The following is a 26,298-nucleotide window of genomic DNA, read 5'->3' as shown; positions in this document are numbered from 1 at the left end:
ATAGCATTCATAAATCCTACAATCAATAAAGCTAACTTGCGCAGTCGTGTGTTGAAATTTAAGGTCTTCCTGCACGGAAAATTAAAACTGTTTTTTCTTGTTACGAGACCTGCATAACTTAACATCGGACGATCATTTTTTGTAACTCTTTTAGAAATTAAGAAAGAAATCGTCCTTTACTCGAACGACATAAAAAAGAAAAATTCTCGCAATTAATTAAGAATAATTATAATAGTATTGATTTCTGTTTTGACCCAGTAACAGTTTTTTCTTCCCTTTATTAACCAGGTGTTGCAAGCCATTTTTTCGTTTTCTTTCTCCTAACATTTAAAACTTAGGTCCATGTACCAACAATTAACTTGAGAATAAAAACAGGACAAATTCAAAGTATACACAGACAAATTCAAATTAAAAAAGACATCTTTATTCGGACCAGAACATTAAATTCTACACAGACAGACAAAATGGTAGTCTTGTTTTAAGTTCGTTCCAAGCAGATGTTTTCCTCATCTGTTTAACGCACGCTTCGGAAAGTGTTGTAACCACAAGCATATCTTACTCCGTAACAGGCAATTCAAAAATTGTTTAGATGGCTAGAGCTCTAATAGTGTACGAGACCAATCAAGTGGATAGCGTTAATATGGGAATTTAAATCGAATTTGATATCCTCTTAGTCGCGTAATGTGCTTAGGGTAATAATTAAATCATTAGACATGAAATTTAACACTGTTTTCCGTGTTGTGAGAACTGCACTATTTTAACACCGCACGAAAAGAAATCTGAAAAGAAAACATCTATTTCATCATCTCTGAAAAGAAATCATCTATTCCACGGTCAAGTAAAAATTCTCAATAATAAAGAAAAATTGCAAACAATGGTTTTGCTTTCTGCTTTTATCTCTGAGTGACTGTTTTTGTCCTTTTTTTAATAAAGATGACACATTTCGTAAATAAAATAAAATTTACGCATATAATGTTTGATTATGAAACAGAAATATAACCACATTATCTTTCTATTATTTCCCAACATTTACTTGTTAGCAAACACACGTTATTAATACTCTCTAAAATTCGAAATTCGAACATTTTCGAAAACTCCAAACTCAAATTTCAAGTTAACTTTTATAATTAGACAAAAAATTTCTATTATTGACCCAACAAGGAGAAATAAATAAAATAACATTAAGCATTGCACGCGATGTAAAAACCTTTCAATCAACATAACTGACATATTCAGACATGGCTTCAAATTTAAGGTGTTTCTGCATCCTGAAGCAACACATTTCGTTGTTGGCAGCCCCGCGCCATGTTGCTGCTACCACTCCTGTTGTTTGTTATCTCCCAAACGATGCGCGCTCTGGAAAACAGCGCGCTTTATCGAAATCCAACAGGCGACATTTCTTTTGGTAACTTTAAGCAAAATTCCTTCCACTACTTATGGGTGCAGAAAATAACATCGTACAAGGTGGCAGACCAGTCTGATTGCGCTTTCCTTTGTGTTGGCGATCCAAAGTGTTTCTCGTTCAACGTTGCAGCGTATCCTGACTCGAAAGGTCTTTATCTGTGTGAGGTGTTGGCCACTGACAAGTACAGAGAAACTAAAAAGTTTCACGCCACTGCTACATTCCATCATTACAGTCCACCGGTAAGAGTTATCAGATCATACACAATTTTTCTGCTGACTTATTAATACTTGCAGGTTGAATATTATAACAGATTTTGACTTTATTTTCAGTCTCCATGTGAAAGCAATCCTTGCAAGAACGGTGCCGACTGTGTTCCTGAATATGAAGTGAACTCCTATCGATGTCGCTGCAAGCCGGGATCCTCTGGAACTTACTGCGAAATGGCAGCAGGTACAAATTCAACAGTTCACATGTTGATATATACGACTGCAAAGCTCGTTAGATTGAAAAGTTACGAACACTTTTCACAACTGTGTTTGAGTCGAGATGCCCGTAAATTTGTTCTGATGTGCATTTCTAAGTACGATTTTGACATCACCCCCGCCTGCGCCCCGTCAATTTGTAAATATTAAACCCAACTTGGTAATTTTTAATAGTATCATTTTATTTCAATATTTTTTCTTGCAGAAAGCTGTAGTGTGATTAAGCTAAGGAATCCTAAAGCTCCAACTGGTTCTTACGTCATCGACCCTGATGGAGAAGGAGGCGTGACACCTTTCACTGTTGACTGTGATATGATTGACAAGAACAAAGTTGGCGTGACAGTCATCAGTCATGACAGTGAAGACAGAACGTACGTGACAGGATGTGAACCGAGTGGCTGTTACAAACGTGACATCCACTACACTGGGGCAGATCTTCTCCAGCTGGGAAACCTAACAGCCATATCTGCCCACTGTGAGCAGTTTATCAAGTACGAGTGTTATGGCTCAAGGCTGTTATACAACGGTGACATGTATGGCTGGGGGCTGTCACGTGATGGAGACAACATGACGTATTGGGGAGGAAGTAACTCCAGCTTTCCTTACAAGTGCGCATGCGGGGTAACTGCCACCTGCGCAAACACCGGATATGGATGCAACTGTGATGCAAATGATTTAACGCCTCGTGAGGACAGCGGTTTGTTGACCAACAAGTCCCATCTTCCCGTAAAACAGCTGAGATTTGGAGACACAGGCAGCAGTCCTGAACATGGTTATCACACACTGGGGAAACTGAAGTGTTACGGACTTACAAGTAAATAAACCAGATCGTGTTTTTACTCCTGCCGCCTTACTAACGAAATATTCCATTTGGACCGATTTGAACACTTAAGTTCTAGTCAATTCTCTAAAGTTGTTATTTAGAAGGTGTGGACTACGTTATGGACCTTAAATTCTTCTTTTCGTTAACGATGTTCGAAGTTAAATATACTGAATTTTAAGAACATGATAACAAATTAGGATCAAATATTTCGTTTCGGTTGTAAATTTTGATTCCATGATTTATTGTTTTGATTTTAGTCCGGTTGCACCACCTGTAACTTAAGATAGATTTAATAAAGCAAGTGTAATTAAAAAGAAATGTGTATGATAATTGATCTCCTCAAGACTAAAGTTAATACATACAGCGAGATCATTAATTGGGAAAAGAAAAAATCAATGGAAGACTCGAGAGCTGTTTTAGATACAAAATGTCAGGCTTTAAAAAAATTATCTGTCCCCATCTTATTTATCTACCTGACACGAACTGCTGATTTAGGAACACCAGGGGTCATTGGGGGGGGGGGGGGGGGGTGGTCGGTGAAAAGGAAATCACACATCAGATGGAGCGAATTATCAGGTGAAGGCGAGTGACTCCTTCAACCATCAGAAATTTTTATGGATACATTGAAAGGAAGGAAGAGAAAGGACCCCGCAAAACAATGTCGGGAATAGCAAGATTGTAATTACCCTTCGGTGAATAATTGTTAATTAACTCGGTGACTTTTATAGGGGCACTAAAGTCGAAATTGACTTTTTCGTACGTCACCCTTTAATTACGAAATACCTTATTATAGGAATACAACGAGGCATTTTAACAACGCGAACAAAATTTACGCGTAATAAAATTAACGCGAATTTAGGAAAAGTTCTGGTCAAATGCTTATAGTAAAAGAGTTAACATACATAAATTAACGCGAATTTTTGAAATTCGCGTTAATAACATGTATCGTTGATCTCCTATAATAAGGTATTTGCAGGTTTTTATGCACCTGTCATAATTAAGCCAAGCCATTCGAATAATTAAAACTAGAACTCGTATAATTTTTCTGTATGTTTTGTTTCTTAACAAAAATTAAGGGCAAAATTCTTCACAATTAAATGTTAGAAGAATTGTAACTGTTGTTTTGTGTTTTTATTAAATGCTTCGTCGCGTGATGCGAGCAAGTCATATCTTATTTCGTCAACAGTCTAAAGGAAAATTTAAATATTGAAAATGACTCCTTTTTATCGTCTCACTTATCAGTCAATATTGACAATACAGCTACCTTGTTCAGACGTAACTTGAAATTTAACGTCTTCCTGCACGGAAAAATAAAACTACTGTATTTTCTTGTTACGAGACCTGCATAACTTAAAGGAACAATGTCACGAGATTTTAAGTCATTTTTCTGACAACTTTCAAATTGAAGAAAACCTTAAAATATTAGTTTTCTAATGTAGTAAAACAATAAAGGAGTAATAAAAACGCGAAAAGAACCAAGGATGGTTTTGACTGACGAAGATTAAGACGGATTAGGAACAACAAACTTGAAAAAACTGGAAAAACTTGCCAGTGACGTAGTTCCTTTAACACCGGACTGTTAGTGCTATGCAATGATATCTTGCAAAAATTTAACTTAACTTTTATTTAATTACGAAAACCACTTCGCAGTTTTAAGTAGTATTGAGCTAGCATTTTGCGTGATGTAAAAATAGCATTCATAAATCCTACAATCAATAAAGCTAACTTGTGCTGTCGGGTGTTGAAATTTTAGGTCTTCCTGTACGGAAAATTAAAACTATTTTTCTTGTTACGAGACCTGCATAACTTAACACCGGACGATCATTTTTTGTAACTCTTTTAGAAATTAAGAAAGAAATCGTCCTTTACTCGAACGACATAAAAAAGAAAAATTCTCGCAATTAATTAAGAATAATTATAATAGTATTGATTTCTGTTTTGACCCAGCAAGAGTTTTCACTTCCCTTTATTAACCAGGTGTTGCAAGCCATATCTTCTTTCGTTTTTTCCTCCTAAAATTTCAATGCAAACTTAGGTACATATACGAACAATTAACTTGAAAATAAAAACAGGACAAATTCAAATTATACCCAGACAAATTCAAATTAAAAAGACATCTTTATTCGGACCAGAACATTAAATTCTACACAGACAGACAAAATGGTAGTCTTGTTTTAAGTTCGTTCCAAGCAGATGTTTTCCTCATCTGTTTAACGCACGCTTCGGAAAGTGTTCTAAACATAAGCTTATCTTATTCCGTAACAGGCAATTCAAAAATTGTTAAGATGGCTAGAGCTCTAATAGTGTACGAGGCCATTCAAGTGGATAGCGTTTATATGGGAATTTAAATGGAATTTGATGTCCTCTTAGTCGCGTAATGTGCTAAGGGTAATAATTAAATCATTAGACATGAAATTTAACACTGTTATCCGTTTTGTGAGAACTGCACTTTTTAAACATCGCACGAAAATTTTTTGAAACTTTTAAAAACTGAAAAGAAATAGTCTATTCCACGGTCAAGTAAAAATTCTCAATAATAAAGAAAAATTGTAAACAATGGTTTTGGTTTCTGTTTTTATCTAGTGACTGTTTTTGCCCTTTTTTTACTAAAGATGGTGATGCGTCTTATCACATTTTGTAAAAAAAAAAAATTACGCATATAATGTTTTGACTTTTTAGTCGAAAACGTTCGGTTTTTATTTGTACATATTTTAGCCTTTTAACCGTTTGTAAATATTTTATCATCTTAGCGACATTATGTTGAGAAATTATCTTTCTATTATTTCCCAACATTGTTAGCAAACACACGTCATTAATACTCTCTAAAATTCGAAATTCGAAAATTTTCGAAAACTCCAAACTCAAATTTCAAGTTAACTTTTATAATTAGACAAAACATTTCTTTTATTGACCCAACAAGGAGAAATAAATAAAATAACATTAAGCATTGCACGCGATGTAAAAACCTATCAATCAACATAACTGACATATTCAGACATAAGGTGTTTCTGCATCCTCCAACATCACATTTCGTTGTTGGCAGCCCCGCGCCATGTTGCTGCCACCACTCCTGTTGTTTGTTATCTCCCAAACGATGCGCGCTATGGGAAACAGCGCGCTTTATCGAAATCCAACAGACGACATTTCTTTTGGTAACTTTAAGCAAAATTCCTTCCACTACTTATGGGTGCAGAAAATAACATCGTCCAAGGTGGCAGACCAGTCTGATTGCGCTTTCCTTTGTGTTGGCGATCCAAAGTGTTTCTCGTTCAACGTTGCAGCGTATCCTGACTCGAAAGGTCTTTATCTGTGTGAGGTGTTGGCCACTGACAAGTACAGAGAAACTAAAAAGTTTCACGCCAATGCTAAATTCCATCATTACAGTCCATCGGTAAGAGTTATCAGATCATACACAATTTTTCTGCTGACTTATTAATACTTGCAGGTTGAATATTATAACAGATTTTGACTTTATTTTCAGTCTCCATGTGAAAGCAATCCTTGCAAGAACGGTGCCGACTGTGTTCCTGAATATGAAGTGAACTCCTATCGATGTCGCTGCAAGCCGGGATCCTCTGGAACTTACTGCGAAATGGCAGCAGGTACAAATTCAACAGTTCACATGTTGATATATACAACTGCAAAGCTCGTTAGATTGAAAAGTTACGAACACTTTTCACAACTGTGTTTGAGTCGAGATGCCCGTAAATTTGTTCTGATGTGCATTTCTAAGTACGATTTTGACATCACCCCCGCCTGCGCCCCGTCAATTTGTAAATATTAAACCCAACTTGGTAATTTTTAATAGTATCATTTGATTTCAATATTTTTTCTTGCAGAAAGCTGTAGTGTGATTAAGCTAAGGAATCCTAAAGCTCCAACTGGTTCTTACGTCATCGACCCTGATGGAGAAGGAGGCGTGACAACTTTCACTGTTGACTGTGATATGACTGACAAGAACAAAGTTGGCGTGACAGTCATCAGTCATGACAGTGAAGACAGAACGTACGTGACAGGATGTGAACCGAGTGGCTGTTACAAACGTGACATCCACTACACTGGGGCAGATCTTCTCCAGCTGGGAAACCTAACAGCCATATCTGCCCACTGTGAGCAGTTTATCAAGTACGAGTGTTATGGCTCAAGGCTGTTATACAACGGTGACATGTATGGCTGGGGGCTGTCACGTGATGGAGACAACATGACGTATTGGGGAGGAAGTAACTCCAGCTTTCCTAACAAGTGCGCATGCGGGGTAACTGCCACCTGCGCAAACACCGGATATGGATGCAACTGTGATGCAAATGATTTAACGCCTCGTGAGGACAGCGGTTTGTTGACCAACAAGTCCCATCTTCCCGTAAAACAGCTGAGATTTGGAGACACAGGCAGCAGTCCTGAACATGGTTATCACACACTGGGGAAACTGAAGTGTTACGGACTTACAAGTAAATAAACCAGATCGTGTTTTTACTCCTGCCGCCTTACTAACGAAATATTCCATTTGGACCGATTTGGACACTTAAGTTCTAGTCAATTCTCTAAAGTTGTTATTTAGAAGGTGTGGACTACGTTTTGGACCTTAAATTCTTCTTTTCGTTAACGATGTTCGAAGTTAAATATACTGAATTTTAAGAACATGATAACAAATTAGGATCAAATATTTCGTTTCGGTTGTAAATTTTGATTCCATGATTTATTGTTTTGATTTTAGACCGGTTGCACCACCTGTAACTTAAGATAGATTTAATAAAGCAAGTGTAATTAAAAAGAAATGTGTATGATAATTTATCTCCTCAAAGACTAAAGTTAATACATACAGCGAGATCATTAATTGGGAAAAGAAAAAATCAATGGAAGACTCGAGAGCTGTTTTAGATACGAAATGACAGGTTTTAAAAAAATCATCTGTCCCCATGTTATCTATCTACCTGACACGAACTGCTGATTTAGGAACACCAGGGGGCATTTGGGGAGGGGGGGAGACGGTGAAAAGGAAATCACACATGAGCTTGAGCGAATTATCAGGTGAAGGCGAGTGACTCCTTCAACCATCAGAAATTTTTATGGATACATTGAAAGGAAGGAAGAGAAAGGACCCCGCAAAACAATGTCGGGAATAGCAAGATTCAAAGAAACAGCTTGAGTGAGAGCGCGTGCGCGAGCATCTTTAGAATCCTCTGGGTACATGCGAGCTTATCAACACGCGGGGAGGTAACGTCACGATGTCCAGTTCTAAGGGGACGGACCACAAACACAATTGTTCTTCCTGTAAATATCTAATTGCCATAACCGCTCATCAGTAGTTCGAGGAAAGCGATATAATTTTTGCCTTGGGCAGATCATCCCTGTAGCTGCCAAACAATGCAAAACCCCGACTGAGCGGTAACTTGCGTTCGCCAAATTTAATTATGGTGTACTTCAAAAGATCTTAAGGTCGATCACGTGTCCACTCGCATTCCAGGCCACCACGCAATACCGCAACATGCACTGGGAGACCTTTGACCTTCAAATACTGCAGTCCAGGCTTTCAGGATCTGCTGATCAGGCCCTATCTTTAAGATAAAACTACTTATTCACAGTATGAATTTGTAAACTGTGGCTCCAGTCACCTATTCGGCTTCAAAATTCATGTTTAAATGGAAATTTGTGGACCGTAAACAAACAACCTTGGTATGTACTGTCGTGAATTGTAATAACGTCGTGAATTGTAGCACCTGTCGTAAATTGTAATAACAGTTGTCGTGATTTGTAATAGCTGTCGTAAATTGTAATAAAAGTTGTCGTAAATTGTAATAATGCACCTATCGCAAATTGTAATAACATGCTGTCGTAATTTGTAATACTCCGAGCTGTCGTAAATTGTAATAGCACATTGCCGTGTTTTGTAATAATGCTATAAAATGCAGGTCGGTAACCAGACCTTTGCCATAGACGAGGCAAGATCTTGGTAGTGGGTTTTGGGGACATGCCCTCCAGATAATTTGAGATCTAGAAGCTATGAATCTCTTTATTTTACTGCTTAATATCGTCATGAGGGCTATCCAACATTATTAATCTTCTCACCGGAACAAATTTGCAGCAAAGCACATAAAGAGAAACGTGAGTTTTCATTGTGATTTCTCTAGTCGGTCCCTAAGAAGGCATTAGTCTTTATTTTTTAAGGTGGATAACGGGTCTTATTTCAAATATTATCTTCTTTTTTGAATGATTGTCTAGTGTAAAGTCACTCCCTTTTTATCTTCCTTTGGTTCCTTTCCTTCTTTAAAGGGACTGTGTCACGGCTGAGTTAAGTTTATTTTTTTAAGTTTTGCCAAATACTTGCTATGAAACTTTTATGTTTGCAAAGCAATTACTCCTATGCATCCAAACCATAGCTTCATTGCAACCAAATTTGCTCCCAGGCGTTATAATTTAAAGTTACAAGCAAACGAGACTAACTTTGAAAACTGTTCAGCCCAACAATATTCAAAAACCCATATTGCAATCCGATTCAATCTTTATCACTTTGGGCCATCCGTACCTTCTTTTGTGTTTGCTGTTTTATTAAATTGTTCCTTCAGTGTTTTAGGGGGTTATTATTATATCTTACCGAATTTGATGGTCATTTCCGATGCCTAATTCTGGCTTATATGCGTGACATAGTCCCTTTAATCATAATTTCCGTGTTTTGTAATAACCAGTATTATCATATTTTATTTTGCCATTTCACTAATAAAGACCAATGCCTTGTTAGGGACCGACTAGAGAAATCAAAATGAAAACTCACGTTTCTCTTTATGTGCTTTGCTGCAAATTTGTTCCGGTGAGAAGATTAATAATGTTGGATAGCCCTCATGACGATATTAAGCAGTAAAATAAAGAGATTCATAGCTTCTAGATCTCAAATTATCTGGAGGGCATGTCCCCAAAACCCACTACCAAGATCTTGCCTCGTCTATGGCAAAGGTCTGGTTACAGACCTGCATTTTATAGCATTATTACAAAACACGGCAATGTGCTATTACAATTTACGACAGCTCGGAGTATTACAAATTACGACAGCATGTTATTACAATTTGCGATAGGTGCATTAGTACAATTTACGACAACTGTTATTACAATTTACGACAGCTATTACAAATCACGACAACTGTTATTACAATTTACGACAGGTATTACAATTCACGACGTTTATTACAATTCACGACAGTACATTGGTACCTGCAAAAAATGTCCGCTTATGGAAAGTTAAAAATGTAGTGTTTGTCTGCGGATGGACCTTAATAATTTAATAAGTGTCTGCGTGTGAGAAGTGTCCGTTAGTAAAGGTTCAACTGTGCTCATACAGAGCTTAACATAATAAAAGCGTGAAAATATTGAACACAGGTCATTTTAGTAGTTTGTTCTCGTCGTTCACTTCCGTTCGTTTGCAGTTTGCTAATTTATTTATTTTTTTAATTCATAAGTTAATTGGAGAATGAATCGTACTTCACTAGTAATAATTTCTCTTGCTTGACTGCTTGCCAGAATATTGAGATGCGCGAAGTTGGGGCGAGGACACGCGAGAGCTATTCGGTGTGGTTGAGCTCTCCTAAGTTCCAGTAAAAAAGGCAATAAAATTAATTTAGGTTTTAAGTACTGTTGTACACGTGTCCACTGTCCGTGGTACCGATTCCATTTTTAAAAGTTACGTTCAAGTTGTTTGCGATGTTTTAGTCGTATTTGTTGATAAGTTAACGTAGTTCGTTGTGGATTTGGGATTTTATACAACAGAATAATAATTAAGCTAAGCCATTAGCATTAAATTTTTGAAACTAAAACGCGACTTCCCCAAACCCCGCCTCCCACCCCACCCTATCAACTTCACCCCCCCCCCCACACACACACACACACACACACACACACACACACACACTACCCTATCCACTCCACTCAATTTCTGTATCGGACGAAAGGACATCAAAGAGTAGTGTCTAGAGAAACATTTTTCGCGAAGAAATATAATATGAAAGTAATATTTAATATTTATAATTAGTATGTATACCACACAAGTGAATAGTGCTTTTCGCGGGTGCTTTTCACCTCCCCTTCGGTGAATAATTGTTAATTAACTCAGTGACTTTTATAGGGAGACTAAAGGCGAAATTGACTTCTTCGTACGTCACCCTTTAATTACGAAATACCTTATTATAGGAATACAACGAGGCATTTTAACAACGCGAACAAAATTTACGCGTAATAAAATTAACGCGAATTTAGGAAAAGTTCTGGTCAAATGCTTATAGTAAAAGAGTTAACATACATAAAATTAACGCGAATTTTCGAAATTCGCGTTAATAACATGTATCGTTAATTTCCTATAATAAGGTATTTGCAGGTTTTTATGCACCTGTCATAATTAAGCCAAGCCATTCGAATTGAATAATTAAAACTAGAACTCGTATAATTTTTCTATATGTTTTGTTTCTTAACAAAATTAAGGGCAAAATTCTTCACAATTAAATGTTAGAAGAATTGTAACTGTTGTTTTGTGTTTTTATTAAATGCTTCGTCGCGTGATGCAAGCAAGTCATATCTTATTTCGTCAATAGTCTAAAGGAAAATTTAAATATTGAAAATGACTCATTTTTATCGTCCCACTTATCAGTCAATATTGACAATACAGCTAACTTGTTCAGACGTAACTTGAAATTTAACGTCTTCCTGCACGGAAAAATAAAACTATTGTATTTTTCCTTGTTACGAGACCTGCATAACTTAAAGGAGCAATGTCATGATATTTGAAGTCATTTTTCTGACCACTTTCAAATTGAAGAAATGTAATGTAGAAAAACAACAAAGGAGTAATAAAAACGCGAAAAGAACCAAGGATGGTTTCGACTGACGAAGATTAAGACAGATTACGATCAACAAACTTGAAAAAACTGGCAAGTTTTTTAGATGCATTATGGGTTTTCCATGACGTAGCTCCTTTAACACCGGACTGTCAGTGCTATGCAATGATATCTTGCAAAAATTGAACTTAACTTTAATAAAATTACAAAAACCACTTCGCAGTTTTAGGAAGTATTGAGCTAGCATTTTGCGTGATGTAAAAATAGCATTCATAAATCCTACAATCAATAAAGCTATTTAAACTTGCGCAGTCGTGTGTTGAAATTTAAGGTCTTCCTGCACGAAAAATTAAAACTATTTTTCTTGTTACGAGACCTGCATAACTTAACACCGGACGATCATTTTTTTGTAACTCTTTTAGAAATTAAGAAAGAAATCGTCCTTTACTCGAAGAAGAAAAGAAAGAAAAATTGTCGACAATTAAGAATTATTATAATAGTATTGATTTCTGTTTTGACCCAGCAAGAGTTTTCTCTTCCCTTTATTAACCAGGTGTTGCAAGCCATATCTTTTTTCGTTTTTTCCTCCTAACATTTCAATGCAAACTTAGGTACATGTACGAACAATTAACTTGAAAATAAAAACAGGACAAATTCGAATTATACCCAGACAAATTCAAATTAAAAAGACATTTTGATTCGGACCAGAACATTAAATTGTACACAGACAGACAAAATGGTAGTCTTGTTTTAAGTTCGTTCCAAGCAGATGTTTTCCTCATCTCTTTAACGCACGCTTCGGAAAGTGTTGTAACCATAAGCTGACTTACTCCGTAACAGGCAATTCAAAAATTGTTTAGATGGCTAGAGGTCTAATAGGGTACGAGACCAATCAAGTGGAAAACGTTTATATGGGAATTTAAATCGAATTTGATGTCTTCTTAGTCGTGTAATGTGCTAAGGGTAATAATTAAATCATTAGACATGAAATTTAACACTGTTTTCCGTGTTGTGAGAACTGCACTTTTTAAACACCGCACGAAAATTTTTTGGAACTTTTAAAAACTTTTACAAGCTTACGGTCGTGTAAAAATTCTCAATAATAAAGAAAAATTGTAAACAATGGTTTTGTTTTAATCTAGTGACTGTTTTTGTCCTTTTTACTAAAGATGGTCAAATTTCGTAAATAAAATAAAAATTTACGCATATAATGTTTGATTATGAAACAGAAATATAACCACATAAACTTTCTATTATTTCCAAACATTTAAAATTCGAAAATTTTCGAAAACTCCTAACTCAAATTTCAAGTTACATGTAACTTTTATAATTAGACAAAACATGTCCATTATTGACCCAACAAGGAGAAATAAATAAAATAACATTATGCATTGCACGCGATGTAAAAACCTTTCAATCAACATTACTGACATATTCAGCCATGGCTTGAAATTTAAGGTGTTTCTGCATCCTCAAACAACACATTTCGCTGTTGGCAGCCCCGCGCCATGTTGCTGCTACCACTCCTGTTGTTTGTTATCTCCCAAACGATGCGCGCTATGGAAAACAGCGCGCTTTATCGAAATCCAACGGGCGATTTTTCTGTTGGGGAATTTACGCAAAATCCCTTCCACTATCTATGGGTGCAGAAAATAACATCGTCCAAGGTGGCAGACCAGTTTGATTGCACTTTCCTTTGTGTTGGCGAACCGAAGTGTTTCTCGTTTAACGTTGCAGCGTATCCTGACTCGAAAGGTCTTTATCTGTGTGAGTTGTTGGCCACCGACAAGTACAGAGCAACTAAAAAGTTTCACGCCAATGCTACATTCCATCATTACAGTCCACCGGTAAGATTTTATATTTTGAGTATTAGATCATACACAAGTTCTCTGCTGACTTATTAATACTTACAGGTTGAACATTATAAATGATTTTGTCTTTATTTTCAGTCTCCATGTGAAAGCGAGCCTTGCAAGAACGGTGCCGAATGTGTTCCTGAATATGAACTGAACTCCTATCGATGTCGCTGCAAGCCGGGATTCTGTGGAACTTACTGTGAATGTGCAGGTACAAAATTGAAAGTACACATCTTTATCACTGAACATGCAGTTTAACTGCAAAGCTTGTTTAGTTCAAAAGTAACTAACACTTTTTACAAATGTGTTTGTTCTGATGCTCTGATCATTTCTTAGCACGATTTTGGTTTAATTATACCCTCCCCTTCTCCCTCCATTCACCCGACACCTCAACAAATTGTAAACTACTAAACCTAACTTGGATTTTTAAATTATATAACGTTAAATTTTTCTTGTAGCAAAAAGCTGCAGTGTGATTAAGCTGTGCAATCCCAAAGCTCCAAGTGGTTCTTACGTCATCGACCCTGATGGGGAAGGAGGCGTGGCACCTTTCACTGTTAACTGTGACATGACTGACAAGAACAAAGTTGGCGTGACAGTCATCAGTCACGACAGTGAAGACAGAACGTACGTGACAGGATGTGACCCACAAGGCTGTTATAAACGTGACATCCACTACACTGGGGCAGATCTTCTCCAGCTGGGAAGCCTAGCGGCCATATCTACTCACTGTGAGCAGTTTATCAAGTACGAGTGTCATGGCTCAGTGCTCTTCTACAACGGTAACATGTATGGCTGGTGGGTGTCACGTGATGGAGACAAGATGACGTATTGGGGAGGGAGTAACTCCAACTTTCCTTACAAGTGCGCATGCGGGGTAACTGGAACCTGTGCTGACTCTGGATATGGATGCAACTGCGACAAACTTGATCGCAAGAAGCGTGAGGACAGCGGTTTGTTGACTGACAAATCCGTTCTTCCCGTAAAACAGCTGAGATTCGGAGACATTGACGGCCCTACTCAGTTCGGCTATCACACTCTGGGAAAACTGAAGTGTTACGGAGTTACAAGCAAATAAACCAGATCGTGTTTCTCACTCCGGCTAATTTGCTTACTGAACAGTGCATTCTCGTCAATTTACTATTAAGTAATTTCCCACTGAGTGTATGTTCATACACTTAATTAATACTGGTAATGAACAACTGCCCCTAATGTTGAATTAGACACCCACCTAATGTCACGTGGAGTAAGTAACAGACTTTAAATATATTTCTCGTCACCAATGTTTGAAATCAGAGATAAATTTGAAAATTATATAACAAATCAGGATCAAATAGTTTGTTCCAGTTGTAAATTAAACTAATTTTGATTGCATGATTTGTTGTTTTTTGTTATGCCGGTAAGCCTCATGTAAATTTTAGTACAGTTAATAAATCAAGAATGTTCAAACAGTTTACTTTTTCCTTTTAACAAACGCTTCCAGAGCCGTTACGAGTCACGTTGTATTTAAACCCTATTTAAACCCGGGGGGGGGGGGGGGGGGGGGGCTTTTGAGGCCCGCGCTGACTTTGAACTCTTATAACTTTTTTAAGATTCAACCAAACGCTGCCAAACTTTCTGAGTTTTGCTAAAATTTATCTGGCAATAATTTGGCAGGGGTGGATGATGTGTCAGAAACTTGACATCACCATGGCGACGGCATTTTAACAGGCATGTTTTCCCAAATTTGTAATTTTGCGTGTTTCTTTTCATAAAAAATAACTTTAATGGAATTATTTTCACATTTTTACGGGTTTACAGCAAAAGTTTTATTTTGAGTACTTTGCAGTAATTTTGGGTGGTTTTCTGGCATTTTGGAAAAATTTTGAAATCCAAGATGGCGGATCCAAGATGGCGGCTGTTTTGACATCATGATTTTTCATCATCATCACTAGTTTCCGTGTGGTGTGCATTCAAACGCATTCAATAAACGCAAGTTTAGTGTTTTATGCGAGATGATTTCTATAGCTATAAGTAGCGATTTAGTAAAAACTTTACAATAAAAATTTGCTAAAACCATTATTTGCTAAAAAAATAATTTAACACTGGATGAACATTTTCTGTATCTTTTTTAGAAACGGAAAAGTTCATTACACGAACAAGATAAGAAAGAAGTAGTATTTATTTCTGTTTTGATCGGCGAGCAACAGTTTTCACTTTTCCAGTGTTTTCTTTTTTAACCAACCAGAAGTTTTTCTAATGTTTTTAACGACGTTTTCGGCAAGTTTTGCAAACATAGGCATATCATATTCCGTCAACAACTGAACAAGCCTATTATAACCTACGCCAAAGGATATTAACGTTGGCTTTCAGCCCAGTCAAAATAACTTTTCAGTTTGCGGTAATTTCGTCTTCTCTTATTACTAGTCTATTACGTGTTTGCCGTGGGCAAATAAGGAGAAGGAAACGCTTGTCTATAGCGGGTGCCATTTATACTTTGGCGATTTGCCTGCTTTTTTTTAACGCGAATTTTCGAAAAGTTGTGTTTACATATACATGCATTTAATTAACGCGATTTTTCGTGTGGTGTGCATTCAAACTCATTCAATTAACGCGAGTTCAGTGTTTTATGCGAGGTGATTTCTATAGCTATAAGTAGCGATTTAGTAAAAAATTTTACAATAAAAGTTTGCGATAAGACATTTGCTAAAAACATTATAAGACGCGACGTTTCGACGTTGACTTAACGTCATTATTAAGCAAAGAAAATATGTGATAAAATGTATAAATACTGAAAATAGACAATGGAGATTACTGAATTAATAAAAGCTGTGAAGTAAAAACTGTTCATTGTCAAACAAACTGAGAGTTTAGCACGTATGGAGTCCGCCTGCGTATATAAATTTGGTCGCAGTTTCTTTATAAACAGCATATTCCTCGGCATTTTTTCAGGACACGAAATTGGTTTTCCTTTAGGAGGTTCACATCGCCATGAGATTCTTTGACGTAAAAGTGTACGTATCAGTGGAAATCCACCTTTATTTCCACTGTTGGGTAAATATTTACGTACGTAAAACGTGCGTTAAAAAACGTACGTTGACAAATTTCCACTGTTGCGTAAAAATCTATCTGTCAATTAACATAACTGGCATATTCCGACATGGCTTGAAATTTAAGGTGTTCCTGCGGTTTCAGTAAAACCTTTTATAAAACCAATTAATCAAGACCGCTGACATGTTATAATATCGGTTGAAACTTAAGGTGTTCCTGCATCCTCAAACAACACATTTTGTTGTTGGCAGCCCCGCGCCATGCTGCTGTTACTACTCCTGTTGTTTGTTATTTTCCAAACGTTTCGCGCTATGGAAAACAGCGCGCTTTATAGAAACCCAACAGGCAACATTTCCTTCGGTAACTTTAAGCGAAATTCCTTCCACTGCTTATGGGCGAAGAAAATAACATCGTCCATGGTGGCAGACCAGTTTGATTGCGCTTTCCTTTGTGTTGGCGAACCAAAGTGTTTCTCGTTTAACGTTGCAGCGTATCCTGACTCGAAAGGTCTTTATCTGTGTGAGTTGTTGGCCACTGACAAGTACAGAGCTACTAAAAAGTTTCACGCCAATGCTACATTCCATCATTACAGTCCACGGGTAAGAGTTTATATTACAGATCATAAACCGTTTTTCTGCTGGTCAACTTCTTAGTAACTACAGGTTGGATAATATAACCGATTTTGACTTTATTTTCAGTCTCCATGTGAAAGCGAGCCTTGCAAGAACGGTGCCGACTGTGTCCCTGAATATGAACTGAACTCCTATCGATGTCGCTGCAAGCTGGGATTTACTGGAACCTACTGCGAATGTGCAGGTACAAATCTCAAAATATATATATGGTTTAACTGGAAAACTAGTTCAATTCAAAAGTAACCATCCCCTTTTTACAACTGTGTTTAAGTCGAGATGCCCGTCTTCTTGTTCTGATGCTCAGGGTCATCTTATACAATACCCTAATCATACCTCTTTTTGAATATGAAGACGTTGTCTGAAAGGAACAAATAATGATACCCTGATGTCAGAATTACAGATGCTACAAAACAAAGCTGTTAAAGTTCTGATGGCATGGAACTTCCAACCCAAAGCTCGTCAACTGAAGCACTAAAGAGCTTAGATTTCAAGCCTCTATCTGTAACACGTTTTTACCATCGTTGCACTTCAATCCTCAAATGCTTAATTGGGACAACTGAAATTTTTATTTATTCATTTATTATTATTATTATTATTATTATTATTATTATTATTATTATTATTATTATTTTTTTTTTTTTTGGGGGGGGGGGGTGGGGGGGGGGGTCTTAAATTATTCTTAGTGCGATTTTGGTATCATTACACCGGTACCACCCGACCTCAATATTGACTGATAGGTGAGACGGTAAAAAGGAGTCATTCTCCTTTGACGAAATATGATATGACTTGCTTGCATCACTCGACGAAACATTTAATGAGAAGAGAAACAGTAAGCTAAGTAAAGACACAAAACAAGAGTTAGATGCCCGTTATTAATCGGGCGGGGCCTGGGCCCGATTCATAATCTGCACGGAATTTTTTTTTTTTTTTTTTTTGTCGGTAAATCGATCCAGACCCACGCGGCCCAGCCGGCTCTTCTGTCACGGTCACGCAAGATTTAATATTTTAATAGAGATCAGCCGATCACTCGCATTTAACATGAACACTCTACTCTCTAAAATGTATAATTTTGTTTCATTCCATATTTTACAAGAAGAGAGGGCTGAATATAATCACATAGCGAAAACAAAGACCGCTTGGACATGTCCAAGCTATTTAAAACTACCACTACGTCAGACCCATGTCACACGATCTCTCGCTTGTAGCTATATAAATAATCATTCACCTATTTTCTGTTTGAATACTCTGCGCTCTGTTTGTGTGAAATATTTATTGTTGTGTTACTCAAGCGTTTGGCTCGGAGCGAGTACAAGTCGTACAATTTACCCGGAACGTGTTAAATATTGCAAAACGACGACTTATTTTTGGATATCCCAATTTTTGTTTTGAGTTTACGGTATTTTGAGAATCGAAACGTTATCGAAACGTAAGTTGCAAGCTCAGCAAGAATATGTCAAAGCACGGGATACAAGTCATCGCGCCAGGGGAATTACCAAAAGCTTGTCGGAAGACGCTAAACGGAGAAACACAATGGGATGGCCTTAGTCTATTCTTTATTTTGGCGTGATTTGGCTTTCTTTTAAATGAACTGGTTTGGGTTTATTTTATTGAACATTCGGAACAAAATAAATATTTGCATGCGTAAGCAGGCATTTTTCCGGCTAGGCATGTGGTTTTAAAAAGCAAAAGATGGCGTGGTAAAGGAAATTCATGTCACGTTCACTCCGTGACTAACGCAAACACCATTTGTGTGTTTCTCAAGTGACTGCTTTTCTAAAGATTTTTTTTACTGTGTGGTGCCGTGCCTTTAAGCTAAAGCACTGTAAGAGGTCAGGTGGTCAAACATTACCCGCACGATTATAAACTGCTTGCAGTTCTTGTTTTGTTCTGATGCCCGATCATTTCTTAGTACGATTTTGATATATTTAGACCTTCCATTCTCCCTCCATTCACCCGGCACCACAAGGCAGTTGTAACTTCTAAACCTAACTTGTTTTTTTTTTAATTTATCTCACGTTTAATTTTTCTTGTAGCAAAAAGCTGCAGTGTGATTAAGCTGTGCAATCCTAAAGCTCCAAGTGGTTCTTACGTCATCGACCCTGATGGAGAAGGAGGCGTGACACCTTTCACTGTTGACTGTGATATGACTGACAAGAACAACGTTGGCGTGACAGTCATCAGTCACGACAGTGAAGACAGAAAGTACGTGAGAGGATGTGACCCACAAGGCTGTTATAAACGAGACATCCACTACACTGGGGCAGATCTTCTCCAGCTGGGAAGCCTAACATCCATATCTACCCACTGTGAGCAGTTTATCGAGTACGAGTGTTATGGCTCAAAGCTATTAGTCGACGGTAATTTGCATGGCTGGTGGGTGTCACGTGATGGAGACAAGATGACGTATTGGGGAGGGAGTAACTCCAGCTTTCCTTACAAGTGCGCATGCGGGGTAACTGGCACCTGCGCTGACGCCGGGGATGGATGCAACTGCGATGCAGATGATTTAACGCCTCGTGAGGACAGCGGTTTGTTGACTGACAAATCCCATCTCCCAGTAAAACAGCTGAGATTTGGAGACACAGGCGGCAGTTCTGAATATGGTTATCACACTCTGGGGAAACTGAAGTGTTACGGAGTTACAAGCAAATAAACCAGGTCATCATGTTACAGTACTCAGCTCCGGCTGACTTCCTAGCTTAACATTGTATTTTAATACATCATCAGTTCTGTTACGTTCGATTTACTAAGTAATATGCCATGGTATGGTCAGACACTTAATGAACACTGGTAATTAACATTTAATTAGCAACCGACTTCATGGCACCTTAGCGTAGTAGGTTTGTTATTTAGAAAAAGTGGACCAAATAACGGAGTTTGATTGTTACTTCTTGTCGTTGCCGATGTTTGAATCGAAATCACAGGTAATTTTAAATCAGGATCAAATATTTTGTTTCGGTTGTAAACTAAGGTAATTCTGATTGCCCGATTTGTTGTTTCTTGTTAATAAACAAATTGCGCCATGTGTAAATTAAGGTAGAGTTAATAATGCAAGTGTTAATTAAAAAAACGTTTTATGCTTATTCATCGCTCAAGACTTAATACTCTATACAGCGAAGTTCTTCATTGTAAAAGGAAAAAGAATGAAAGACTAGAGGGCTGTTTTTGCCTTGAAAAAACAGGCTATAAAAAAATTGTCTTTCCCCATCTCTTCTATCTACCTGACACGAACTTCTGATTTGGGAACACCAGCTTGAAAGGGGGACGCACATAGCAAATTGAGCGAATGAAGGCTTCTTCAACTACCTACAGGGGGTGGGTCGGGGGAAGGGGGTGGGGTGAAAGGACATCACAAATCAAATTGACCGAATTTATAGTCGAAAGCGAGTTTAGATCCTTCTATCACCAAACAAAATTATGGATACTTTGAGACGAAGGAAGAAATAGGGCCCTGGAAGGCAATGTCTTATAGCAAGCTTCAAAAGAGAGTGCGTGCGCGAGCGTCTTTAGGAACCTCTGGGTACACGCGAGCTTATCAACACGCGAGGAGGCCACGAGCACAATAGTCGCTCCTGTAAACTTCTAATTGCTGCAACCGGTCATCAGTAGTCCAAGGAAAGAGATACAATTATCACCTTGTGCGAATGATCATAAGCCAGTCAGCGTCAAAAAACAAACTAGCAAGATGTCTTTTTTGATACAGGCCTGAATTATATCAGACGTACAAGTAAAGTAGATTTTATTCTGTCGACTTTATTTATTTTTATGTCACCATTTAAGTCGTGTTGCAGCGGGACACATGTACCTCGGCTTACTCAGCCCTAGACCCCTCTCCTTTTGCCCATTATCGTTAATGCCTTGCTGGCATTCATTTTGCCAGTTTTCCCCACGATTGAAAAGCCTGGTACAAGACAGCAGTCTCACTGACTTTACTTAATATAGAACAGTTCAGGATTTACAAATTTCATGTGCTCGGCCCTTGTGTAGAAGCCTCGTACCACCAGCACTACTGAGGTAGGAGTTAAAACAGGCTGAGAAGTAATTGCTGCAAATAAATAAAAAAGATCATATTAGAAGAGGAACTGAACTTTCCCTTCCGCGCGCACTTTATAGGGGTTAAACCCAATTGCAAGAGCGAAGACCCAGGCCTGGGCTCAACTCCTATAAAGGGCGCGCGGAAAACAAAGTTTAGGGACTGGGCTAAAGAAGACTGGTACGACAAACCTCTACATAGAGGCGTCTAATGTCAGTGCCTTTTAGCCTGATATGGGAAGGGACTTTTTTCTTTGTTTTACGAAATGATGTAAGAATGTAGATTAGCTACATCCATCTGCGGGCCACTTTACCGCATATATTGTAAAAAGAAAAAGGAAAGAAATGAAATAAATTGTATAAAAGTAAGCTTTGCACACCCGTCCGCACTGTCCCTTCGGACTGAGCGGGGCTGGAAGGCAATACATGCAAAGTCATTTGTTGTAGCTACATTCCATTTACTTAAACGTTTACCGACACATTCAAAAATACCAAGCGATTAGAAGCTATTAATTCAGGTAACCAACCGCTATAGTTATCTCTGACAGTTGACTTAGTTATTGCGCCTTATTTGAGCACAATTGTTTTCTGAATTTTGACATCCCCTTGTACTTCCGAGGGTTAATTTAGTAATTAGCCAATTAACTTGGATTACACATTAGGAATGAAAATCCGTGCAGTGGAAACTATATAACTCGTGATCAGTCTCTCTCTAAACTTAGCGATAAATGAGAATTTTAGGAAATTGAAATTTGAAATTTAGGTTATTTAGGTTCTTATTTTCTTATTTCTTTATTTACTTATATTTGCAACATTGTTGCAAATTTAACTTTTAGTGGCATTGAACCTATTTATTTTGTTCATGCATGTAAAAATGAAGCACTTATCATTCAGAACATGACATATACATGAACAGTAATGCCTTGTCCAAACTTATTTTCCCAAAAGCAGGGCCATACCTAAGACTTTTTGTCTGCGGGAGACACCTTTAGTTTTCTTAGTTTTCGTTTTCCTGTGCAACCCACCCCACCCCCTCGCTAAATACGGCCCGAAAAGTAAACATTTTTAATCAATTTTGGAAACTAAGAACCTGTTTCCAAATTTTAGGCTAAATAGGTTCTTGTAAAAATGGGTCTAATTTGCAAATTTTAGCCTAACAGGTTCTTAAATGTTATGTTCTTACTCGCGGGTTTTTACTGTGGAATACAACCAAGCTTTCTTTTTCAATTATTTCTATGTTACCTTTCCCATCCCCAGGCAGGCTTCACCACGGCCCAATCCAGCTTCCACTGTGTTATGAGCGGTATTCCGTCATGGCGAACTTTCAATTTGGTTAGTGTGCCAAGATCCTTGTCGAACGTTACAACGAACGATTTTAGTGTAGCGGACATAAACTGGCGTCTGTGGCGATCAAGACATGTATCAAGTAAGAAAGGGTTTATTAAAAACTTGGCTGCCTATTACTTTCCTAGCTGATGTTTTCTGGTGTAATGATTCTACAAGCGTTTCCAAGAACGTTTCTCTCATCAAATATGGGTTCATGCTTAGCGTGTGTATATCGAGATATAGATGCACGCGGGAGGTTTGGAGAGCACGAAAGAAGCGTAAGAGTCGCTTTTGGCGTAGTCAAGAGCAACTCTAGCTTAACCTCTCTTAACCTCTCAAGTGCATCCATAAGTCGATATAAGCACAGCTAAAACCATGAACCAATTCTTTTATAACATAGCGACTACAAAGCTGTGCGTGAAACAGGTCTTCGCGTCTCGGATTGTTTGCTTTGTATGCTACCGACGGTGAATTAAATTGTTTTCGGCAGGTTGAAATAGTTTTTTGCATCTATTTGCTACGGACTATATATAAGAAAGTAAGTGACGGAAATCGCAGCTATAAAACTAGACTAAACTAAGTGCAACCACACAGGTGATCCTATTTACGCACGGCCGTGCGTTAAAGCGTTTTATTACAAACTAGCAATGGTATATTGCAATTTCTGAGAAAGCCATTTTGAATCTTTTGTTAAGGTCATTGCCCTGTATTGCATTGCGCATCCTTACTGCGCAGAATTTTACGCGTACTTAGCGCGCGCACATAAACAAAATGGCGGCTTTTTTCTATGCGGCTTAGTCCGCGAGAGAAGTAAATTGTCGCTTTCTCGTAAACGAGTCTGGTTACCTATCAATTTTTTCTCATATTTTGGGTGTAGCGATCAAATTCTTTCTGTAAAATGAAAACAGATCAATTCTTGTGTTTGAAAACTATATATATAATCGCTAAAAACGTGTATTTTGCTAGTACTCACAGAGGAATTTTAAAGGAATTATATGGAATATATATACAAGGTCTTCCCGCTCCTAAACGAATCTGGTGACCCCCCCTTTTTTATTTCAAAATTTAAGTTCCCTTAAAGTAATAAACCAAATGTTCAGTTCTATTTCAGGGTAATGACCTAAATACTCTAAGAAACGCCTAAAATTGCAAGGAGAGAAAATTTGATCATAGTAGCACTTTAATAATTAATCTAAAGCAGTAAACATCTGGCAGGAAAACTTGTGGAAATGGGTTACTTTGTAGGCTTCAAATATCGTCTAAAGTTCTTTTTAAAGGTCCCATAATGATAAAGGAAAAGTTACTAGTGTTACTTATTATCAAGACCTAAAATCAGAATCATGGCACTAACCTATTCAAGTGAATATCTCCAGTGTCGCCATTCTTTCCATAAATCCTAACTGTGAGTCTTCCAGTGAATGTGGCAAACAAGCCCGTGCCTGTTTTGAAGGACACTGTGTAGTGATAAACTGAAATATAGACAAGTACACTTCAGAAATTAGGTCTTTGCCAAACTCAATTCAAGATGGAGGGCAGGGGAGAACCCGAACCCGATCCGTTTGTTTTTGAGCCCAGGCCAGAAACTTTACTTCTTCTGAATTCTGAACAAAGAAGTTTTATTTTCAGGAGCAAGAAAATGCAATTAGGGAAATGGTCAAAACTATTGTACTTAGACAGGACCCACCACTCTGCAAAAAGACAGGTGGTCTCTTCATGTACCCCTCTCCCCACCTTAAACAGCCGGGGGAGTTCAAGTATTGCAATTCTTTGGGTGTTTTTAATAAACCAATTATTTCCCTCGCACTTGTTGGATATGAAATAGTTATAGTCAATTCATATCCAACGCGCGCTTAAAACCCCTTTAAAATCTTGGGTGCTTACCAATGAAATGCACATGATGCCCTGAGAGCCGTTCTTTGTTTTGTATAACAAAAGTCAATGCAAACTCACCACAAAAAGGGCTCCGTGAGTTGGTCAAAAGCAAGTGTTTTCCAGTAGTAAGTCCTTTGCTCTTATCAGCGTTAAAACCCATTGAAGGGTACACCTCATCAGGAAGGATACACCAACCACGCTCGAAGTATGCCATGTTTTCACAGGGAAAAGCACGAAAGGGACACTTGCTTAAAATGGACTCTATGAAGTACTCTCTGGCTCGCCTGTGATCACAGAAATCGTTGTGTATGATACCTGAAGTTAGAATATACCCATTAATTAACAACTGGTTCATGCTCAGTTTAGCATTACCGTAATGATTCGATTTAGCGCCCTCCTTTCAATAAGCGCCCCCTTCCGAATAAGCGCCCCCCTTCGAATGTGTTTTTGTAAATAAGCGCCCCTATTCCAATAAGCGCCCCCATTCTTATAAGCGCCCCCATTCTTATAAGCACCCCTATTCTAATAAGTGCCCCTATTGTGGATAACTGCCCCAACTGAAGTGGTTGACGTCAACTAGATAAACTCCTGACCGTTCACCGTGCAGTTCATGCATATATTTACTGTTAAAATGAACAATTACTTAAAAAGTAACTGAACTTTTAACAATTTCTAACTGTTACAGTTCCTGTTATTGTTAGATACATTTGGTTGTTTCTCAAAAAATTAAATAAGCGCCCTGTCCCGAATAAGCGCCCTGTCTCGAATAAGCGCCCTCTCTTGAGGTGCCAAAAGTAAATAAGCGCCCCGGGCGCTAAATCGAATTATTACGGTAACTATGGAGTAATGGTGCAGCGGGAGGTTTGGAGAGCACAAAATAAGCTAGACTCTAATGCTTCTTCCGTGCTCTCCAAACGTCCCTTATGTACCATAACGCGATAGAGCACGCGAAAACAAGCATGAACCAATTGTTAATTACCGACTGAAATAAAACACCCTACACGTCACAATTTTAATTGCTTTCAATCGGTTTCTTATTAAAGCAAAGGAAAGATATGGGTTTGACTAAAGGTTTCATTTGTTAATATAATATAAGGGGTGGAAGATTAACTTTGAAAACTGTTCCGCCGGACCATATTTCAAAAACCCATATCGAAATCCGTTTCAATCTTGGCCATCAGTACCTTCTTTTGCATTTGGTGTGTTATTTAAATATTCCTTCACTGTTTTTTAAAGAGGTTATTTTTTATATTTAAACAAATTTGATGGTTATTTCCTATGCCTAAGTTTGGCCAAAATCCACGAGACGGTCCCTTTAAGTTAAATATTTGTAACAATGGATGAGGATGAAATCAGGAATAAAATACTACACGCTACTACTAAATAGACTCTCTACACGGAAAAGACCCTTGGGTTGATGGCAGTTTATTTTGTTGTTCTTTTATTGATTATTAAATACAGCTGTTCGTTTTTGCTTTTTTGTTTTATCACAAGTAATCTTCCATCCCTTTTCCCTTCATAATGGTTTTAGAAAAATACGTTAAAAGCTCCATTAAATATTACGGAACCTTCTTCTGCAACCATAAAACTTAAAAAGAAAATGAACGAATAGTGCCAAAACACATGAAAAACATCCTATAGTTATTGAATCTCCCCCCCCCCCCCCTTCTCCTTTAGATAAACAAACACAACATAAGTGTTCCTACCACCCAACACGCCACACCCTTTCTGTTCCTCGCCTCCGTTGGGATAAAAGTCAATATGTCCCAATGGTTGCTCTAAACCATTGTCTTCGGAGTCGGTGTGTATGACGTCAACAAATTGCGCATCACTCGAGTCCAGCCTAGCGTCAGGCTGCGCGGCCTCAAAATACTTGCCTGATGGATCCAATCCTGAAATAAAAGCCATATCAGACTGTTAAGTTTGAATCACTACTCGATAACTTATTTTCCTAAATTGATGAGCCTGCCAGAAGTCTATAACTTTTCCAACCATGCCGATATGTCGGGCGGTTGCTGGCAGAC

The 26,298-nt window shown here is 37.9% G+C and overlaps 5 protein-coding genes across 7 annotated transcripts in view; 4 read left to right on the top strand and 1 right to left on the bottom strand.

The window, feature by feature from the left end:
* LOC144639311 (inactive pancreatic lipase-related protein 1-like) overlaps nucleotides 1-26,298 on the bottom strand; it is a 210,974-nt gene that overhangs the window by 84,905 nt on the left and 99,771 nt on the right. Inside the window, exons 4-8 of one of the 3 annotated variants that reach the window (XM_078498624.1) lie at nucleotides 25,981-26,166; nucleotides 24,353-24,589; nucleotides 23,754-23,871; nucleotides 22,319-22,477; nucleotides 20,778-21,089 (exon numbers count right to left, since the gene is read on the bottom strand). In XM_078498624.1, coding sequence (XP_078354750.1) covers nucleotides 20,993-21,089; nucleotides 22,319-22,477; nucleotides 23,754-23,871; nucleotides 24,353-24,589; nucleotides 25,981-26,166 — 797 coding nt within the window. In that variant the 3' untranslated portion in view covers nucleotides 20,778-20,992. Of the gene's footprint in view, nucleotides 1-20,777; nucleotides 21,090-22,318; nucleotides 22,478-23,753; nucleotides 23,872-24,352; nucleotides 24,590-25,980; nucleotides 26,167-26,298 lie in introns of those variants that run through there. The other 2 variants (XM_078498622.1, XM_078498623.1) reach the window with 2 other exon arrangements.
* LOC144639295 (contactin-associated protein 1-like) lies at nucleotides 1,304-2,975 on the top strand. Its single transcript, XM_078498590.1, has 3 exons — nucleotides 1,304-1,644; nucleotides 1,735-1,855; nucleotides 2,093-2,975. Exons 1-3 carry the CDS (start codon nucleotides 1,306-1,308, stop codon nucleotides 2,707-2,709), a joined length of 1,077 nt encoding a protein of 358 aa, XP_078354716.1. The 5' UTR covers nucleotides 1,304-1,305; the 3' UTR covers nucleotides 2,710-2,975.
* On the top strand, nucleotides 6,246-7,423 carry LOC144639415 (contactin-associated protein 1-like). The gene is made up of 2 exons (XM_078498735.1): nucleotides 6,246-6,312; nucleotides 6,550-7,423. The coding sequence occupies exons 1-2, from the start codon at nucleotides 6,303-6,305 to the stop codon at nucleotides 7,164-7,166; spliced, it is 627 nt and encodes a 208-aa protein (XP_078354861.1). The 5' UTR covers nucleotides 6,246-6,302; the 3' UTR covers nucleotides 7,167-7,423.
* On the top strand, nucleotides 13,000-14,658 carry LOC144639316 (contactin-associated protein-like 2). The gene is made up of 3 exons (XM_078498630.1): nucleotides 13,000-13,373; nucleotides 13,476-13,593; nucleotides 13,841-14,658. The coding sequence occupies exons 1-3, from the start codon at nucleotides 13,035-13,037 to the stop codon at nucleotides 14,458-14,460; spliced, it is 1,077 nt and encodes a 358-aa protein (XP_078354756.1). The 5' UTR covers nucleotides 13,000-13,034; the 3' UTR covers nucleotides 14,461-14,658.
* Nucleotides 16,317-20,216, top strand: LOC144637895 (contactin-associated protein 1-like). The gene is made up of 3 exons (XM_078496985.1): nucleotides 16,317-17,011; nucleotides 17,111-17,228; nucleotides 19,078-20,216. The coding sequence occupies exons 1-3, from the start codon at nucleotides 16,673-16,675 to the stop codon at nucleotides 19,695-19,697; spliced, it is 1,077 nt and encodes a 358-aa protein (XP_078353111.1). The 5' UTR covers nucleotides 16,317-16,672; the 3' UTR covers nucleotides 19,698-20,216.

Source organism: Oculina patagonica, chromosome 14 (genome assembly GCF_052425735.1).
Source record: "Oculina patagonica isolate OP01 chromosome 14, crgOcupat, whole genome shotgun sequence".
Lineage (NCBI taxonomy): Eukaryota > Metazoa > Cnidaria > Anthozoa > Scleractinia > Oculinidae > Oculina > Oculina patagonica.
Note: the sequence above shows the minus strand (reverse complement) of the source record. Positions and strands in the feature narration are given on the sequence as shown.

What these genes read in the sequence shown, in the direction of transcription:
- LOC144639295 (XM_078498590.1), top strand. Translation starts at nt 1,306, where the DNA reads ATGTTGCTGCTACCACTCCTGTTGTTTGTTATCTCCCAAACGATGCGC. An exon ending in TCCATCATTACAGTCCACCG is followed by an intron (nt 1,645 to 1,734) that starts GTAAGAGTTATC and finishes CTTTATTTTCAG; the next exon opens with TCTCCATGTGAAAGCAATCC. An exon ending in TTACTGCGAAATGGCAGCAG is followed by an intron (nt 1,856 to 2,092) that starts GTACAAATTCAA and finishes TTTTTCTTGCAG; the next exon opens with AAAGCTGTAGTGTGATTAAG.
- LOC144639316 (XM_078498630.1), top strand. Translation starts at nt 13,035, where the DNA reads ATGTTGCTGCTACCACTCCTGTTGTTTGTTATCTCCCAAACGATGCGC. An exon ending in TCCATCATTACAGTCCACCG is followed by an intron (nt 13,374 to 13,475) that starts GTAAGATTTTAT and finishes CTTTATTTTCAG; the next exon opens with TCTCCATGTGAAAGCGAGCC. An exon ending in AACTTACTGTGAATGTGCAG is followed by an intron (nt 13,594 to 13,840) that starts GTACAAAATTGA and finishes TTTTTCTTGTAG; the next exon opens with CAAAAAGCTGCAGTGTGATT.
- LOC144637895 (XM_078496985.1), top strand. Translation starts at nt 16,673, where the DNA reads ATGCTGCTGTTACTACTCCTGTTGTTTGTTATTTTCCAAACGTTTCGC. An exon ending in TCCATCATTACAGTCCACGG is followed by an intron (nt 17,012 to 17,110) that starts GTAAGAGTTTAT and finishes CTTTATTTTCAG; the next exon opens with TCTCCATGTGAAAGCGAGCC. An exon ending in AACCTACTGCGAATGTGCAG is followed by an intron (nt 17,229 to 19,077) that starts GTACAAATCTCA and finishes TTTTTCTTGTAG; the next exon opens with CAAAAAGCTGCAGTGTGATT.